This window comes from Lontra canadensis, unplaced genomic scaffold (assembly GCF_010015895.1).
Source record: "Lontra canadensis isolate GAN:19392208 unplaced genomic scaffold, GSC_riverotter_1.0 scaffold76, whole genome shotgun sequence".
Classification (NCBI taxonomy): domain Eukaryota; kingdom Metazoa; phylum Chordata; class Mammalia; order Carnivora; family Mustelidae; genus Lontra; species Lontra canadensis.
The window spans coordinates 9,723,384-9,741,431 of record NW_022631070.1 but is presented as its reverse complement, the minus strand read 5'-3'; the positions used below and the strand labels follow the sequence as shown (position 1 = coordinate 9,741,431).

The following is an 18,048-nucleotide window of genomic DNA, read 5'->3' as shown; positions in this document are numbered from 1 at the left end:
CTCGGGGTCACAGCAGGCAGGCTGCAGGCGCTGGCAGCTCAGGGGTTTGGGCCTCTGGTGAGGCTTCCAGTAAGTCTCCGTTAACAGGACAACGTGCTCAGAACACCTCAACGCACACTGGTCCTAGGGAAGGCAGAGGACAGTCTCAAGGTCCGCAGACGGCAACGCTGCTCCATCCCCACCGGTCAGGTAGCGCAGGAGGGACAGAGGGAGCTGTGTGAGATGCAGATGCCGCCCTTCCACCTCGCGGCCTCGGAGCAGCGGCCCTCCCCTGCAGAGCGTACGCGGAGGCCGTGTGCCAGGGCCACAACCGGGGAGGGGTGGGCCAGGAAGGCAAGCTGGGGCACCCGCCCCGCCTCTCCCCTCCACATAGGCCCACAGTCTCTACGGCGGCCCTTCCCAGGGGCTCTGGGAAGTCCGAAGGCAGCCCCAGAGAAACACCTGAAATGTATATCACCATCGCGGACAGAAAACCTTACACACGGCCCATCAGTTATCCTCACAAAGAAAACTACATTGAACCCAGTCCCATCTTCCTGTATGTATGTTTCTGCCACATGGAAGTTTAAAGGTTCCACTCCGCGTGTCAACAGAAAAGGCGGTACTCAGGACAAAGGCACAAGTGCAACTACAAGCGGCACACACAGAACGATTTGCCACTGCAGAGCCTGGCATACTGGGGGAACTAGAACAGGAAACCTGTTCTGACTTCACTGTGCTCAAGAGTGTCTCTGGGAGGTCCCACCCTCAGAGTCTGATTCCGTGGACTGGGGGCGGGGGGTCGTGTCCAGGACTCTGAATTTCAAAAATCAACCCAGGTCAAGATCATCACGATGAATTTGGGGAGAACCGTGGGAAACACTGGCCTAGCTGATTCAGTTCGGTTCTCCCCGTCAAAGGCTTTCACTCCTCCATGTTCCCCACGTCCTGTGCAGAGATCAACAGCTCCCTGCTCCTTCTGCACTGAGTCACATCTGTACGTAACAGCCAGGGCACAACACCCAAGTGAGCAGGCACTAGAACAGCCATCGGCATCCTTACCTAGATAAGCAGAATTCCAACGTCTTTTTAAGTACTTCTCGGGGGTCCTCCTGGCTTTCCGGCTGAGACTCATTTCCTCCTACATAAAAGAAATGATCAACTCAGGAAAAATGGTTTAAAATGTACCAAGCAGATGATTCAGCACAGTGATTCTCCTATTTCCAATATACATATTAATTCATCTACACATCTGTGCACAGACAGTAAGAAAACTGCTACTTCACCTACTAAGAAAAGGAAATCAGAGGCAAAAAAACTTAAAATCCCCTCTCCCCTAAGCCAAAACAAGAGTTAATCTGAGGAGTAAGACTTATTAGTAAAGTGAGGAGGTCCTTCTTCCCCGCTCCTCCGCCCCATAAAAAAGTGTTAAGTTTCTTTAATACCTCGTCTCGATTCAAAAAGGACTTCCAGGTAGCCTACAAGAACACAGATACGTAAACAATAACAAAATATAAAGGAAAGAATAAAAGCAAGGAAAAAGATAAACACAGGCCAGAACGATAAAGGCTAGAGATCCTAAGCCCACGGGCCGTCAGGACGATGCAGTCTCTACACCGGAGTCCGACGAACTTGTTCTAACATCCACGCAATCAAAGCTCCAGGTGCCAAGTGCCGGGCATCAGAGGTCCGACAGGAGGGGGCCACGTACGCAGCCCTCACGAGCAGGCAGGGGCCGGAACCAGCTTCTAGCGGAGACTTCTCCCAAGATGCCAGATGGTACAGTGGGGGACACTGAAGTGTGTTTCCCACGAGGCACTGGTCATCACGGAACAGAGGGCTGGAGCTCAGGGTAAGGCCCTGGCACCGCCAGCAGCCACACACTGTGACAGCAGGTTTTCATACTGGAGTTTGGGGTGAGTCCCTGCTCCCCTCCCCTGGACTCTGCATAGCAGGCGAGGACCCTATTTTTAGGTTGCCAGGATAGCAGAGGCAAGGAAACACAAAGAACTAACAAGTTTTTCATACAGTTCTGTGTAGATCTGTGTAATCCTATACGTGGAATTTTCTGAGAACAAACACTTAAATTTTAAAAGTCAAAGACCAACAAAAAGTACGGAGAAAGCAGGGCATTTATTAACAGTAAGAACAGAGAGCTCGTGCCTGTTTCACACAGAGCTTTACCAAAATCCACCCACAAACAGCAAAAGCAAACAATAAAACAAAGCAAAAAAACCCACAACCAACAAAATAAAACCAATGGACTTGATGAGGCTGGAAATTACAAAAGGCCCTTGAAACACAATCTAATGTCATTCCTTTGTCCAGAAAGGCCTCTCCTGGGCACTCACTTAAACTCATAACCCACCACAGATTTCAGACATCTACTGTCTCCCGCACGCCAGGCACTGTTGCAACGCTGTTTCCTCAGCCTAAAGCCATCAAACTCTGCTCCTGGAGGGAGAGGCAATGCCCAACTGAATAAATAAACATTGGACATCAAGTCAGGGGCAACCGGACACCGAGGAGAATGCCACAGGTGCGGGGAGAGCAGGGCGGAGCTGCTCCAGTCACGCCAGCCAGAGGGGTCCCGCCCCAGAGCCCGGCGGAGGGGACGGCAGGCCTGGCAGGGATCCGAGGGAGCGCACCCCCTAGCAGGCAGTTCCCCCATGTGCACAGGGGAACACATGAGGAATGAGGCCTCAGAGGCAGAGAGGGAGGCTGAGGACATGAGAATTCTAACCTAAATGTGATAGGAAGCCAACGGACGTCGTCTTGGAGCAATTTCTCTGCTCTGCGCTGAAGACGGACAGGGAAGGCGCAAGAGGGAAGCAAAGAGCCTAGTTCGGACGCCAGTGCAACAATCAAGGACAAACTAGTATTTGGGACTATTCTAAGTGAAGGATGGGACTTGAGCCACGAACACAGGAGGACAAGGCCGGGGGACGGGACATGGAGTCAGCAGGAAACAGGACACAGCAGGGCCAGATGAGGGAGGACATGGGTTCCCCACTCAGCCTGGCAGCACCCCGTCACTGGAGGCCTGGAGAAAGGCGGTGCTGGTGATGAGGCTGGGGCAACAGTCCACCTGGACGGGGCTTGAGGGTGCATGGGAGGCAAGCACATGGAGGCAGCTGATCCAGACGATGCTTCTGGAGAGTTCTGGTGGGGGAAGACAAGACAGCGAGGGCCCCTTGTGAACGTACGAGCAAAGGGGTCACAGAGGATGTGAGACAGACAGGTGTCAGGGTGTAAGGTACTCTTCTGACCGCTCCAGTCCTCACAATTAAGACAGACCTGAGGTCATCCGCTTCAAGGCAAGAGAGAGAACAACCAGCAAACAGCTGGAAACGGAGGGGCAGTGCCAGCTGCAAGATGGCAGAAGAGGAGGTCCCCACTCGTGCTCCCCTCAGCAACAACCCAGCATCCATCCTCAGACAAAAATGCCCTATGGCAGCTGTGGCATCCAGGGAGGAGACTGAAACCCAGATGTAGTCCAAGGCTAAGCAGAGCCGTTTGAGAAAGCGGGCCCTGCATGCAGGCAGCTGACTTGCCAGAGGCCCCAGCTATAGCCTCCTTTGACTTGGTCCTGTCCCCAGCATCCTCTGCCAAGAAGGAGCCTTGCCCACCCAAGCCCCGGGTCATAGGCGCACAGACCTCAGTCCTGGCTTTGGACCCCACAATGGCCGACGACCCAGCTCCAGTCCCGCGGGGCTGCAGTCCAGTTAGCATACTCAGTCACACTCACGTACTACGTGGGTCCTGGAAGTGGGCTCCAGCCACCTTCCGGCTGGTCCCTGAGCAGGTCTGTTGGCCAAGGGTCCCAAAGGAAAAAGCCTGCAGTCAGTGCCCCTAGAGACAGGCCAGCTGACCTCAGGGTCCTGAAGCGCACCTGGGACTTGGCTTCAGCTCCTCCCAGCTGCACCACAGTCCACAAGCAGTTCTGCCCACCCGGAGACGCGCCCAGGGACCAGGCAAGACCCACAGCCTGCTAACAAGCCCACTAACTCCACTGCAGACCCAGCAGCAGCCTCGTGACCCAGCTCCGACCCATCATGACTGTGAAAGCAGAGGGAATGCCATCAGCCCAAACCCACAGGAGAATGTCCTTGCCAGACAAAACCAGTCTGTAAAGACAGGAAGAGCTGTTTGCTCCTTCAAATGCACAGCATCAAAACGCAGCTGCAAGACTCGGCACATAGGACGCGACCAATGGAAACTAACAGGGCTCTAGGAACTGATGCCAATGAAACACAGACGGATTCAAACGAATCACCTTAAAGAAACTCGGTGAAATCCAAGAGAACACACAGACAACTAAATGCAACCGGGAAAATGATGCAGAAACAAAGTAAGAAGTTTAGTAATGAAACAGAAGCCACAGGAAAAGAACCAAACAGAAACCTTGGAGTTGAAGAACACAAGGATAAACCCCGAGAACTCAACACAGCACTTCCACAGCAGGGTCAGCCATGCGGACGGAAGACTCAGCAAACGCAGAGATGGGTCACGTGACTACAGCCCCTTAGAGCACTGACAAGAACCAAGAATGAAGACAAGTGGGGAAGTCTACGTGAGTGACGGGTACCACGCGCCCATCTGCGTGTGAACACCAACAACCTGAAGAGACCATGCGCCGGTCCGCGTGCGAACACCAACAACCTGAGAGAGAGATCAAGAAAACAAACCCATTCACAACTGCATCAGAAAGAACAAAATACCCACGAATGAATTCAACCAAGGAAGTGAAAGACCTGTACCCTGAGAGCTACAGACATTGATGAAAGAAACGGAGTAAGACACAGTAAGTGGAAAGACAGCCTGCACTTACAGACTGCAACCTTATCATTAGAATGTCCACACTCCCAAAGCAATCCACAGACTCAATGCAATCCATCCCAAAATTCCAATGGCATTTTTCAAAGAAACAGACCAAACAATCCTAAAATTCATATGAAACCACAAAGACCCTGAAGAGCCAAAGCAATCTCAAGAAGGACGAAGGGGACTTCAAATTACACTACAAAGTTAAGTAATCAAAACGGGTTGGTATGAGAATTAAAGAAGACACATAATCAGTGAACAGACTCCAGAAATAAACCCACACATACACAGTCAACTGATTTTCAACAAGGCTAACAAGAATATTTAATGGGGAAGAAGTGTCTTCAATGAGTGGTGTTGGGAAAATTGGACAGCCATATGCAAAAGAATGAAACTGAACCTTTATCTTACATCACGTAAGATGTCACGTTGTTGTGAAGTAGACAAAAATCAACTCAAAATGGGTTAAAGATGCACATAACACCTAAAACTGTAGAACTCCTAGAAGAAAATGTGGGAGAAAAGCTCCTCAACACTGGTCTTGGCAACAACTTTTTGGACCTATACCAAAAGCACAGGCAAGAGAAACAAAACAAACAAGTGGGATTACATCAAACTAAAAAAGGAAGCCATTGACAAAATGAAAAGGTGACCTATGAATAGGAGAAAATATTTATAGTATCTATATTTATCTGATAAGGGGTTATATCCAAAACATATAAGAAATTTATTCACACTTAAAAGCAAAACAAAAATGTGATTTAAAAATGGGCAAAGGGGGCACCTGGGGGGCTCAGTCGGGTAAGCGTCTGCCTTTGGCTCAGGTCATGATCTCAGAGTCTTGGGATCAACTCCCACATCAGGCTCTATCCTCAGCAGGGAGCCTGCTTCTCCCTCTCTCTTTGCCCCTCCACCTGCTCATACTTGCTCTCTCATAAATGAATAAAATGTTCAAAAAAAACTGAGCAAAGGACCTAAATAGACATTTTTCCAAAGAAGATTTACAAATGGTAATGGGTACATGAAAAGGTGCCCAACATCACTAACCATTAGGGAAATGCGCATCAGAACCAAGGTGAGGTATCACTCATCAGACCTGTTAGGACAGTTACCATCAAAAACCAAGACAACAAGTGTTGGCGAGGGTATGAAGAAAAAGGAACTGCTGGGAATGCAAGCTGGGGCCACCCCCCTGGAAACCAGTACGGAGGGTCCACAGAAAGTTAAAACCAGAGCTGCCCTACGGCCCAGCAATCGCACGAGGGGAAGCACATCCCACAGAAGGGATGTCAGCACCTAGAAGGCTCTCTGTGCGCCCGTGCTCACTGCGGCTCTGCTCACAGGAGCCCAGACCAAGGACCACCCCGGCGGCCGCCCGCGGATGCGCGGATGAAGACAATGTGATGTACACACACACTGGGAAGAATCCCGGCATTTGAGACAACGTGAGCACTGAGGCACTACGCTAAGTGACATAAGTCAGAGAAAGGGAAAAACTACATGATCTCATCTGCATGTGCAATCTACAAAGTCCAAACCATACACACAAAGGACGGACCCGCAGCTGGAGAGTGGGAACAACGGGGAGGTGCTGGTCACAGGATACGATTCAGTCACCAGCTCAGTGAGGTTCTGGGGATCTTAGGTACAGCACGCTGACTACAGTCAACAATACTGTATCACATGCCGCAAACTTGCTAAGAGAGTAGATCGTACATGTTCCCAGCACACCGAAACCAGAAAAACAAAAATACTCTGTGAGGTAATAGATGTGTTAATTAGCTTGACTATGGTAATCATTTCACAGTGACTATATAATATCAGATGATCAATGTTGGATAACGTAAACATATTCAAATTTTACTTGTCAATTATACCTCAATAAAGCTAGAAAAAATTGTCACCTTACCCCATTTTTCTTACCCTGTTTCCTTACGCTTTTGTCTTTTCTATTGTCGTTCCCATCCTCTTACCCTACCTATCACAAGCTTAGTATGTGTAGTAGGAATTGTCTATCTCTGCCAAGCAGAGGACGCTCAGTGCAGCAGGGGCTCTTGTCAGTTACACTCACTGATGCGTCCCAAGGACACAGGGCACATGGTGGGCTCTGAATAAATATTTCTGAATGGAAAAACAGAGTAAATGAAACAAGTTTTCCAGATGTAGGAACACTGGTCCCTAAGAGATATGAGACCTACAACTTTCCCAAGCCCGGGCTCTGCAAGTGGGATGGGAAGCCAAGAAGCCAGTGGGCATGCTGAGCTAAGAGGCACCGGAGAGGGTGCCAGGACAGGCCGCACCAGGAAGGCCTCACAAGCAGGCAGCCCTGTCAGAGGGTGGGTGCGATGTGATCCCGGGAAGTGGGTAAGAACCACCCAAAAGGACGAGAAGCAGCCTGCCTCCCTCCCTCACACAGGGCTCGAAGCAGTGCCTGCTCCCACCACAGCTATACAGAGCATGGGGTCTTGCCTCGGGGGCTGGAAGTAAGTGGCTCCTAAGCAGCACTCCACTCCTGCCTAACAAACCTTAAAACAAGATTTAAAAAGGATCAAACTATTTCCACGTCAGTTAGATGCATCCTGGAACAATAATCAAACTATCCAAAGAAAGAAATACAAAAATACCAAGCACCCAACCAAAAATTACCATGAATGTCAAGCAGGAAAAGTCACCCATTAACTAACAGCGACCTAGCAAGAACAGTTGACACGGTGTTAACACTGACCGAGATAATTATCATGGCAACTATCCACATGCTTCAAAAGTTAGGTAGAAACATGAAAAATATTTAAAAGACCCAAATCAGACTTGTACAGATGAAAACTACAAGGTCTGATATGAAAAACATACTTGATGGAATTAACAACAGATTAGACAGTATAGAAGATTAATGAGCCTGAAGACAGATATACCAGAAACTTTCCAAAATGAAACCAAGAAATAAGAATTTTTAAAAAGGACAGAGGATGGGACGCCTGGGTGGTTCAGTGGGTTCAGTCTCTGCCTTTGGCTCAGGTCATGATCTCAGGGTCCTGGGACAGAGTGCCCTATCAGGCTCCCTACTCAGCGGGGAGTCTGCTTCTCCCTCTCCCTTTGCCCCTCCCCTGGCTGGTGCTATCACACTCTCTGTCAAATAAATAAGTAAAATCTTTAAAAATATGTATTAAAAAAAAAAAAAAAAAAAAGGAGAGGGGCACCTGGGTGGCTCAGTGGGTTAAAGCCTCTGCCTTCGGCTCAGGTCATGATCCCAGGGTCCTGGGATCGAGCCCCACGTCGGGCTCTCTGCTCAGCAGGGAGCCTGCTTCCCTTCTTCTCTGCCTGCCTCTCTGCCTACTTGTGATCTCTGTCTGTCAAATAAATAATAAATTAAATCTTTAAAAAAAAAAAAAAAGGAGAGAGGATCAGTGAACTCTGGGACAACTTCAAGGGTCTTAACAGAGGAATAGTCAGAGATCAAGAAAGAAAAGAAACGGCCAGGGAGGCATTGGGGGAGGAGCAACATTTGAAGATATTATAGCCAACATTTCTCCAAGTCTGGTGAAAACATTTATAAATCACAGACTGAAGAAACTCAATGAACACCTACCATAAGAAACATAAAGACTGTCTTTAAGTTACATCATAATCAAAACGCCCAAGACCACTGATAAAGAAAAAGGGCTTGCCAAAAAAAAGTCTGACAACAGAGAATTCTATACAAAGCAAAAATGAATGTAAAATAAAAATGGTTTGGCTGAAACAATCCACTACAGCAGATACGCACTACAAGAAACATCCAAGTCTTTGAGGTGGAAGCAAAAGGATACCAGAAGGAGGTCCAAATTTACACAAACGAATGAAGACCACCAGAAGTGATAACTACAGAGCACCCCCCTAACAAAAGCAAAATACATATTCTTCTCAAGGGCAAAGGGAACATGTACTAAGATGGCCCAGATTCTGGGCCACAGTACAAATCTTAATAAATTTAAAGGGATTCAAGTCATACGAATTATGTCCCATGACTATAAGGAGATTAAATTAGAAACCAAGAAAAGAAAGGTTCCCGGAAAATCCCTAAATATTTGGAAACTAAATACCAGACCTGTAAATTACCATTGGATCAAAGAAAAAAAAATTCAAAAAGAAATCAGAAATAATTCTGAACTGCATTTTTTCAAAAACCCACTATGTATCAGAATTTGTGAGGCTAACAGACTACTTCGGAGACTTATAGAAGTGAACAGCTACCTCAGAAAAGAAGAAATGCCTCTCATCAATGAGCTCCGTTTCCACTGTAAGACACTAGGGAAAAAAGTAAACCCCAAGTAACCAAGAGAAACTAGATCATACAGATCAGAAGAAAACCAAGGAAAGATGAAGGAGAAAAACAATGGAGGAAAACAACTAAACCAACTACTGGTTCTTTCAGATGACCACCAAAACTGACGAACCTCTACACGGATTTATTACAGGGAGGAAAGAGACACGAATTACCAATAACAGTAAGGAGTTATGTGACACAGCTGCAGATCCTACAGACGGCGAATCAACACAGCATTAGGAGCAAGTCTAAGAAACAGAGTTGACACTTCAGATGACGGGGACTGAATCTTTACAAGACCCAAGTAACTAAAACTCCCTCAGGAAGATACAGAAAACCTGAGTAGCCCTACATGAAAAAGCAAACTGTAGGGCCACCTGGGTGGCTCAGACCACTGGGTGTCTGACTTAGGGTTTTGGCTCAGGTCTTGGTCTCACGGTTGTGGGTTTTCAGCCCCGTGCTGGCCTCCGGGCTAGGTGTGGAGCCTACTTAAAAACAAACAAAAGCTACAGCTGAAAACTTACCCTAACACAAAACCCTAGGCCCAAATGGCTCCACTTCTTCATTTAAAAAAGAAATAACCTCTTCCCAAAAACAAACTGCACAGGAGGGAATACACTGAAAAGAAACTACAGACCAACATCCCTCATGGACACAGGTATAAAAATTCCATGCAAAATTCTGGCCAATCTAATCTAACAACAAATCAAGTGTGTTACATCATGACCCAGTGACGCTTACCGCAGGAATATGAGGTGGACTGAATACATGAAAAATCATCCTAAGACTAAACGAAAAAATTATGATCATTGCCACGACGAAGGAAAAAGCATGACAAATTCCAACAACCCTCCTTATATAAACTCTCGGCAAGCCTAACAGAAGGGCACCTCATGAACCTGATAAAGGTCATGTACATAAAACCAAAACTAACATTACACTTACTGTAAAATGCAATGTCTCTCCCCTACGATTAGTCAGATGTTTGCTCTCATGATCTGCTCGCCTGTTTTTAAAAGTCATCCCCACACTCACCGTGGAGCTGGAACTCACAACCCCGTATCAAGAGCCACACACTCCACTGACTCAGCCATCCAGGTACCCCTCCGTTCCCCTTTGTAATGAAGGCTCTATCTAGGGAGATCAGGCAAGACAAAGAAGTTAGAGGCAAAGACAGACAGAAAGACAAAAGAAAAAAGAAAGAAAGACAGAAAGAAAGAATGAAAGAAAAGGGAATCAGATTGGATAAGAAATAAAGCTGAATGTATTCACGATAACATGACTGTCTATGTAAAAGATATGGAATCCACAAAAAAGTTCCAACTAGTAAGTGACCTTAACATGTTTCCAGAGAACATCAATTTACAAAAATTAACTGTATTTCTATATACTATAATAATTTCAAATTAAATTTTTTAAAAATCACTTACAACAGCCCCCCAAAAATACGAAATACTTAAGGATAATTATTTAAATACAGAAGACATGGAAGACCAGGACACTGAAAAATAAAAAATACAGCCAAGAGATATTAAGGAAGACCTAAGCAGGTGTAGACATACAACAGCTCACGCGCACCACACTAAAATGCCATTTTTTCGGGGCACCTGGGTGGCTCAGTGGGTTGAGCCTCTGCCTTCGGCTCGGGTTGTGATCTCGGAGTCCTGGGATCGGCCCCCACATCGGGCTCTCTGCTCAACGGGGAGCCTGCTTCCCCCTCTCTCTCTGCCTGCCTCTCTGCCTACTTGTGATCTCTGTCTCTGTCCAATAAATAAATAAATAAAATCTTTAAAAAAATTTTTTTTTAAATGCCATTTTTCTCCAAGAGATCTATGGATTCAATGCAATCCCAATAAAATCTCACCACTTTGGAGATAGACACTGACCAGGTCATTGTAACCTGTATGGAAATGAAAAGGAGGAACTAGAATAGCCAACATAATTCTGAAAAAGAACAGAATTGGAAAGCTAACACTGCTTGTTTTTAAGAACTACTTACAGTAATCCCAACAGTGTGGCACTGTTGTGAAAACAGATTTAACAGATGCGTGGAAAGGAAAGACACAGTCCAGAGATAAATAGACACATGTAGGGACAAATGATCCTGATGACAACACAAAGCTCAAACGAAAAGGGGGAGTCTTTCCAGCAAATGGTGATTAAAAAAAGACTTTGCTGATGTACCTCACACTATATCCAACAATTAACTTAAAATGAGCCACAGACCTTAAAAATGTAAAATTTAAAATTATACTTCTGGGAGAACACCTTTGTGACTCTGCGTTAAGCACAGATTTCTTGGATACAAAACCAGAAGCAAGATCCATAAAAGAAAAAAAACCTGATTTTAAAAAAAAAAAAAAATCTAGACTGGGGCGCCTGGGTGGCTCAGTGGGTTGTGCCTCTGCCTTCGGCTCAGGTCATGATTCCCGGGTCCTGGGATCGAGCCCCACATCGGGCTCTCTGCTCAGCGGGGAGCCTGCTTCTCCCTCTCTCTCTGCCTGCCTCTCTGCCTACCTGTAATCTCTCTCTGTCAAATAAATAAATAAAATCTTAAAAAAAAAAAAAAAAGCAAACTGGACTACTAAATTTTATAGGTAGTCTAGTCTAATTTTCAAAAGATAATGTCAGAACAACAAAAGACAAGCCACAGACTGAGAGAATGTATTTGCAATTATAAATCCGATAAGAACTTGTGTACAAACATATAAAGAACTCCCAAAACTCAGTGCGTAACCACCCAGCGGGAAAACGGGCAGAGCACCCAAACAGACCCTTCACCAAAATGGTAAATGCGTGTGTCAAAGATGGTTGACGCTATTAGTCATTAGGAAAAAGAACTTAAAACTACAGTACGATCCAACCACCTTCTGAAGGGCTGAAATTAAAGGACCGATCACATCAGGTGGCACGGCCGGGGCTTCACTCTACAGCGGCCGCGCTCACAGCGGCACCACTACAGACCACAGCCCCACCGCTTCTTAAGAAGATAACCTACCAGGTGATCATCGATTCCATTCTTACGTATTTCCCCAAGAGAAGCAAAAACATACATGTATACAAAGTCCTGCCTTGTAAGTGTTCATAACAGCTTTATTGGTAAGAGCCCCACCCCACACCGGAAAACACCCAAATATTCACCAGCAGGTGAATGAAAAACCAACTGGGGCGTAGGATGGAATGGAACGCTGCGCTCAGAAAAAGTGAAAAATGACCTACAAATGTCACAACATGAGTGAATCTCGAAGTTAGTAAACCAAGTAAAAGAAGCCTCACAAAAAGCACACATGCCATAAAAATCCATGTACATAAAATTCTAGAAAATGCAAACCAACCCAGAGTGACAGAGAGCCTGTATCAGTGGTTGCCCGGGGCAGGGAGGGGCCCAGGAAGCTTTCAGCAGTGACAGGTGTGCCACGATCTGGTCAGCGTCGCAGGGACATACACATCCTACCAGACACCGCAGAGAACAGAGTGGGAGTAGAAGTCAGCAAATCAACCCTATCATGCCCCCAACCGTGTGCGCCAAACCAGGGCAGATAAAACCTACAGAAAAGCTGGGCTCCACTTCCAGCACGAGATGCTTGTTGTACGGCCGTGTACAGCTCTACAGCCCGAAGAAAGAGGAGGAGGAGAGCACCAGGGTCTAGGAGAAAACAGAGGGCTCGCTACGGCCGTCCAGGAGCTCGGCCACACCGGGCTCCATGGCAGCACCGCAGGGAGTTTGTGATCCCGAATGCAAAATGACAGCATTGCACACTACATGTTTTGTTCGGCCCCCGTCAATCCGGTCAGGACCAGACACACCGGAGGCAGAGAGCTGACGGAAGGAAGGAAGGGAGAACTGACACAGGCAGAGGTGGGAGGAAGAGAGGGCGGGAAGACGAGCGCCAGCGGCCACGGTGAAGGCAAGGTGTTCACGGGGCTCGCCCTGTCAGGGGACACACCACCACGGACGCACTGCTGTCCCCTGGAAGCGCGTGAGCACTACGTGCAGGAACGTGTTAACACACCGCCTCCTGGGAAGCCTCGCGCGGCGTCGCCGGGAAGGTGGGCCTTCTCGAGCTTGCGCGTGGCTCCGCCCGTCCCCTGGGACACCAGACACACTCCCCGCGCCTCTGGTCTGCGTGATTCCCGTCAGCCACCTTCAGCGAGTTACCTGTCCTGCTCCCACGGCCCCATCAGCCGCTCTGAGGCAGCCGCCGCCCGTCCCACCGGCTGCGCTCGCCTTCCAGACGCAGAACCAACTCGCAGGGGAGCCAGCCGCGGCCGCGTCCATCTCCCTGACGTGGTTCTACGGCCGCCCACATCCCGGCCCCACGACAACTGCTCTCTTCCCCCTGCCCCCGCTCCTTCTCTTCTGCAAACAGCCTTCCACTCACCCTCCCTTTTTATGAAGAAGCAAGCTCCCAGGCTGAGTCTCGCCTCCAGCGCTCCCTGCCCCTCGCTGCACTGTCCCGGACGCCTCGCCCTGCAGTCCCCCTCCCGCTTCTCCCCACCCACCCAGACCCACCTTCCAGGACCGCTCCCTGCGGCGCCTTCCTGACAGAGCTCGTACCCACTTAAGAGGGAATTTCAAGGAGAATCAAAGGAACCAATGAAAGGCACGGTGTTTGGAGAAAGACTTAAGCTAAATTTTAAAAATGAAAAAGCTCACACTCTATATAAAAATGAGCTCATGACACAGCCTTACCGGTCTCGCTATCTTCCGGCGGAGACTCATGTTCCGAGCGACCCAGAGCCAAAGTGCTCACAGCGGTTTGGTCTGACGCCTGCAAATCCGACAGCGCCACATTCTCACGACTTTTGTCACCATCACCATTGGCATCCAACCCTGTAATTAGGAATTTGATCCCAAAACGCAAAATCAGAATAACTTCCTTTTAAAACAAAACAAAATAAAAGCTTACAGATGCAGTTGCTTCCGTTCCTGTAACTTGCACCCCTTGGCTCTTCAGTACGATAACCACAACACAAATCTTAATTAACAATTTTTCTCAAATTTTTTTTTTATGTTAACTAGGCTCCCCGCCCAATGTGGGGCTTGAGCTCAGTCCTGAGATCCAGAGCTGCACGCTCTGCGGACTGAACCAGGCAGGGCCCCAGTCAGCAATTCCTTCAGATGGGTAAACGGGAACAAGGACCACACCAAAGACCACAGCGTGAGAGCAAAGGCTCTCCTCATCCCGGTCACGCCCACAGCTCACCCTCCTGGCCGCAGTCCGTGCACGGGCCCGACGGCTCCTCCCAGTCGGCACTCACACCGCCGTCCGCTGCGGGGCCTGCTTCCAAGTGGAGCACCGGCGTCCCCCACACTTTAGCATTAGGGTTTAGCTCCGAAACCTTGGCTGTCGGTACCTAGGGGAGAATGTGACAAACATCTGTATCCCAAATCCAATCAAACACAATTTTACTCACTAATTCATACTTGAAACGCGTCTGTGTGAGAGAGTTAGGCCAGAAAGGCGGAGTCTATTTACACGTCCACTGCGGAGGAAACGTCGTGCAAAGGAACAGAAGCTGACAGGCCGAGCTCAGCTTCGTCCACCAGCAGGCTCCAGTTCCCAATCCGCAGAAGGCTCTCCAGAAACCGCACACGAAAGACGAGGTACCTGCCTTCGTGGACATTCAGGAAATAACGGGGGACCCAACTGTCATCTCTGTCCCAGACACTGACTGACCACCTGAACGGACTGTAGATGGATAAAATTCTTCAATCTCCACCATTCACATAAGCAAAGGAGACAGACAACACAAGACACTCAGAAGAGCAAAGGTCCCACAATGGTTCTGTCGGGCAAGGGCTCCGTGCCGCTCACATGCAGGACCTTGGTCTCCTTCCTGCTCCGACACACTATTTGTCCCAAATGCTCCCCCACTGTCCACATGCTCACACCTTCATTTCCTTTGGGGATGGGTGAGCTCTTCTCTGGTGCACCTAACTAGCCTGATTTTTCTTCTCTTGCTCACACACCTCAAGTGGCTATCTGAGTCTAAAGAAAAATCAATGTCCCTGGGGCAGCTGCTCCAACTCACTCCAACTCGTCGTGACAATGCTCTGAGCAAACCTAAAACAACTTCCTTTGCCCACGTAACACAGCCTTGATACCACCACACAGAAGTCGGAGTTTCCTAGGAGAGCGACAAGGGTGCTAGTCCCAGGAACTCTCAGGGAATGTCAGGCAGGAGCCCTGAACTGGGAGCAGCCTCCCTGCATGAGCCCGAGGGCAGGTGTTGCGCTGTACTGTCCCCAGACGTGCAAAGGGTCAGGAAATATCATGATCCGCCATCGAGGACAAGTGTGGATTAATACCCTTCGGAAGACAGAGTAAGTCCCCCTGGCTGGGGTGATTAAGGCTTGCCGTGAGAGCCAAAACTCTAACACGGACACGAGAGGCCATGTGGTCAGGCGACAGTACGCACTTTGCTCACACCTACAAGGTGAGGGAACTGACCACCCCCACCCCCCGGAACCAGAGGCCTAATGAGGCCTGCCTGGGATTCTCCTTATAAAGCACGCGTGACAGGGCAGAAAGCGAGGCTCCCCTTCTCCCGGAGTATCACACCCCGGAAGCACCGGATCTTCTCCCTCCCTACGGGACACCGAAACTTCCAGCTTCTCGCTCTCTTCCACCCGTCTCTCCAGGAAGCGCTCCCTACACGGAGGCGCTCAGCAGTCCGGGTGGAACAGTGAGCAAGCAGACACGACCCTGCCCTCCTGAGCAGAGGACGACTCGGGCCACTCCGTGTTTCACAGACATCACTACCCTCCCCCAGCATTTCCACGTTTTCCATCTGCTTTTTGTGTTTTATTTTGTTTTGTTTTGAACTCCTTCCCTCTCTCTTTCCCAGTCCAATGCTGGTGTCAAGGCCTTTTCCTCGCTGGACTCTCCATCATGTACCAACACACATCAAGCCTTCCCACGTTACCGTATTCAACCCCCTGAAGTGGCCCCGACCTCAGGCACACACTCCAGTTCCTGCCGCCCACGGACACGGGTCCTTCCCAGCGTGAGCACCTTCCGGAGCTACCTGCTCTGCGGCGTCCCCCGCGCGGACTGCCCGTCACACCAGGACGCCACGCCCAAAGCAACAGCCTCAGAGCCGGCGCAGGGCTCGCCCTGCTACAACACACTTGACCTTCCCACTAGCCCGTCCCTTCCGCTCGCCACGGTACTGCTAGTGCCTCGTAGTCCTGACCCCAGTACAGTTGTGCCTGCGAAAGGTGCTCCAGGAACGAATGTCTACTGAAGAACAAGAATTTTGCGCCAGAATGAGAAGAGACCTACCCTTATGAAAGGCCCTTCTGCGGTGGCAAACACTCCACCGCAAGTCAAGAATCTGGGACTCGGCACCATCGTAGGCCGTTAACCGCACCCAAGTGATGCTCTTGAGTGACAAGGGATGAAAGGATGGAGACATATACTTAGGAGCTGATGACATGACAACTACCTCGAGTCTGCTAGGTGCCGGGCACATTCACGTACCTTCCTGAGCGGAATCCCAACAACCCCATGAGGGTGTCAGGAAGAAGAAAACGATGGCAGAGGGAGCTTAGGTAACATGTCCACAAAGGCAGTAACTAGAAAACTGTTCTAACATCAGCAAAAACAAAACATTACCAAAAACTCATTACCTTCTTGTAATTCACATGAAAAATAACTTGTCTGTTGTATTTCTTTAAGGTGTGGGTCTTCTCCTGAAGTCATGTGGAACTCGAAGCATCCATCAACAACTCAAGTTTCACCTGCTTGGCGACCTTCTTTTTCCAACGAAAATTCATGGCTAAGCAGCGGTTATTATAAAGTGAGCTGACCTGGGGCTCCTGGGGGGCTCAGTGGGTTAAGCCTCTGCCTTCAGCTCAGGTCATGATCTCGGGATCCTGGGATCGAGCCCCACATCAGGCTCTCTGCTCAGCGGGGAGCCTGCTTCCTCCTCTCTCTCTGCCTGCCTCGCTGCCTACTTGTGATCTCTGTCTGTCAAATAAATAAATAAAATCTTTAAAAAAAAAAAAAGAAAAAAGTGAGCTAACCTTAGTAGCCATGCCCTGAAGTAATTTTTTTTTTTTGAGTATTTTATTTATTTGACAGAGATCACAAGTAGGCAGCGAGGCAGGCAGAGAGAGAGAGGAGGAAGCAGGCTCCCCGCTGAGCAGAGAGCCTGATGCGCGGCTCGATCCCAGGATCCCGGGATCATGACCTGAGCTGAAAGCAGAGGCTTAACCCACGGAGCCACCCAGGGACCCCATCCCTGAAGTAATTTTATATAAATTTTATATAAATAAATAAATAAATATATTTATATTTTATATAAATGACCAACACCACTCTTTCAAAGCAGAGCATCCAGAAATTCTTAAAAAATAATAAATCAAGGGCGCCTGGGTGGCTCAGTGGGTTAAAGCCTCTGCCTTCGGCTCAGGTCATGATCTCAGGGTCCTGGGATCGAGCCCCGCATCGGGCTCTCTGCTAGGCAGGGAGCCTGCTCCCCCCTCTCTCTCTGCCTGCCTCTCTGCCTACTTGTGATCTCTCTGTCAAATAAATAAATAAAATCTTTATTTAAAATAAATAAATAAATAATTTAAAGAGGTAAATAAACTATCATCAAAAAGGTAAGAAATAACAAGTGCTGGTGAGGATGCTGAGAGGGGAGGCCGTGCACTGTTGGGGGGAATGCAGACTGGGGCAGCCACTCTGGAAAACAGTATGCATGTTCCTCAAAAAACTGAAAGTAAGGGGCGCCTGGATGGCTCAGTGGGTTGAGTCTCTGCCTTCGGATTGGGTCATGACCCCAGGGTCCTGGGATTGAGCCCCGCATCAGGTTCCCTGCTGGGCGGGGAGCCTGTTTACTCCTCTCTCTCTCTCTGCCTGCTTTTCTGCCTACTTGTGATCTCTGTCAAATAAATAAATAAAATCTTAAAAAAAAAAAAAAACCTGAAAGTA

At 48.6% G+C, this 18,048-nt stretch overlaps 1 protein-coding gene across 5 annotated transcripts in view; it reads right to left on the bottom strand.

Annotated features, from left to right (window-relative positions):
• LARP4B (La ribonucleoprotein 4B) overlaps positions 1 to 18,048 on the bottom strand; it is an 88,404-nt gene that overhangs the window by 30,383 nt on the left and 39,973 nt on the right. For all 5 annotated transcript variants that reach the window (XM_032881689.1, XM_032881691.1, XM_032881688.1 and 2 more), the window contains 3 exons: positions 14,314 to 14,464; positions 13,800 to 13,940; positions 1,042 to 1,120 (listed from right to left, as the gene is read on the bottom strand). In XM_032881689.1, the coding sequence (XP_032737580.1) occupies positions 1,042 to 1,120; positions 13,800 to 13,940; positions 14,314 to 14,464 (371 nt within the window). The remainder of the gene's footprint in view (positions 1 to 1,041; positions 1,121 to 13,799; positions 13,941 to 14,313; positions 14,465 to 18,048) is intronic.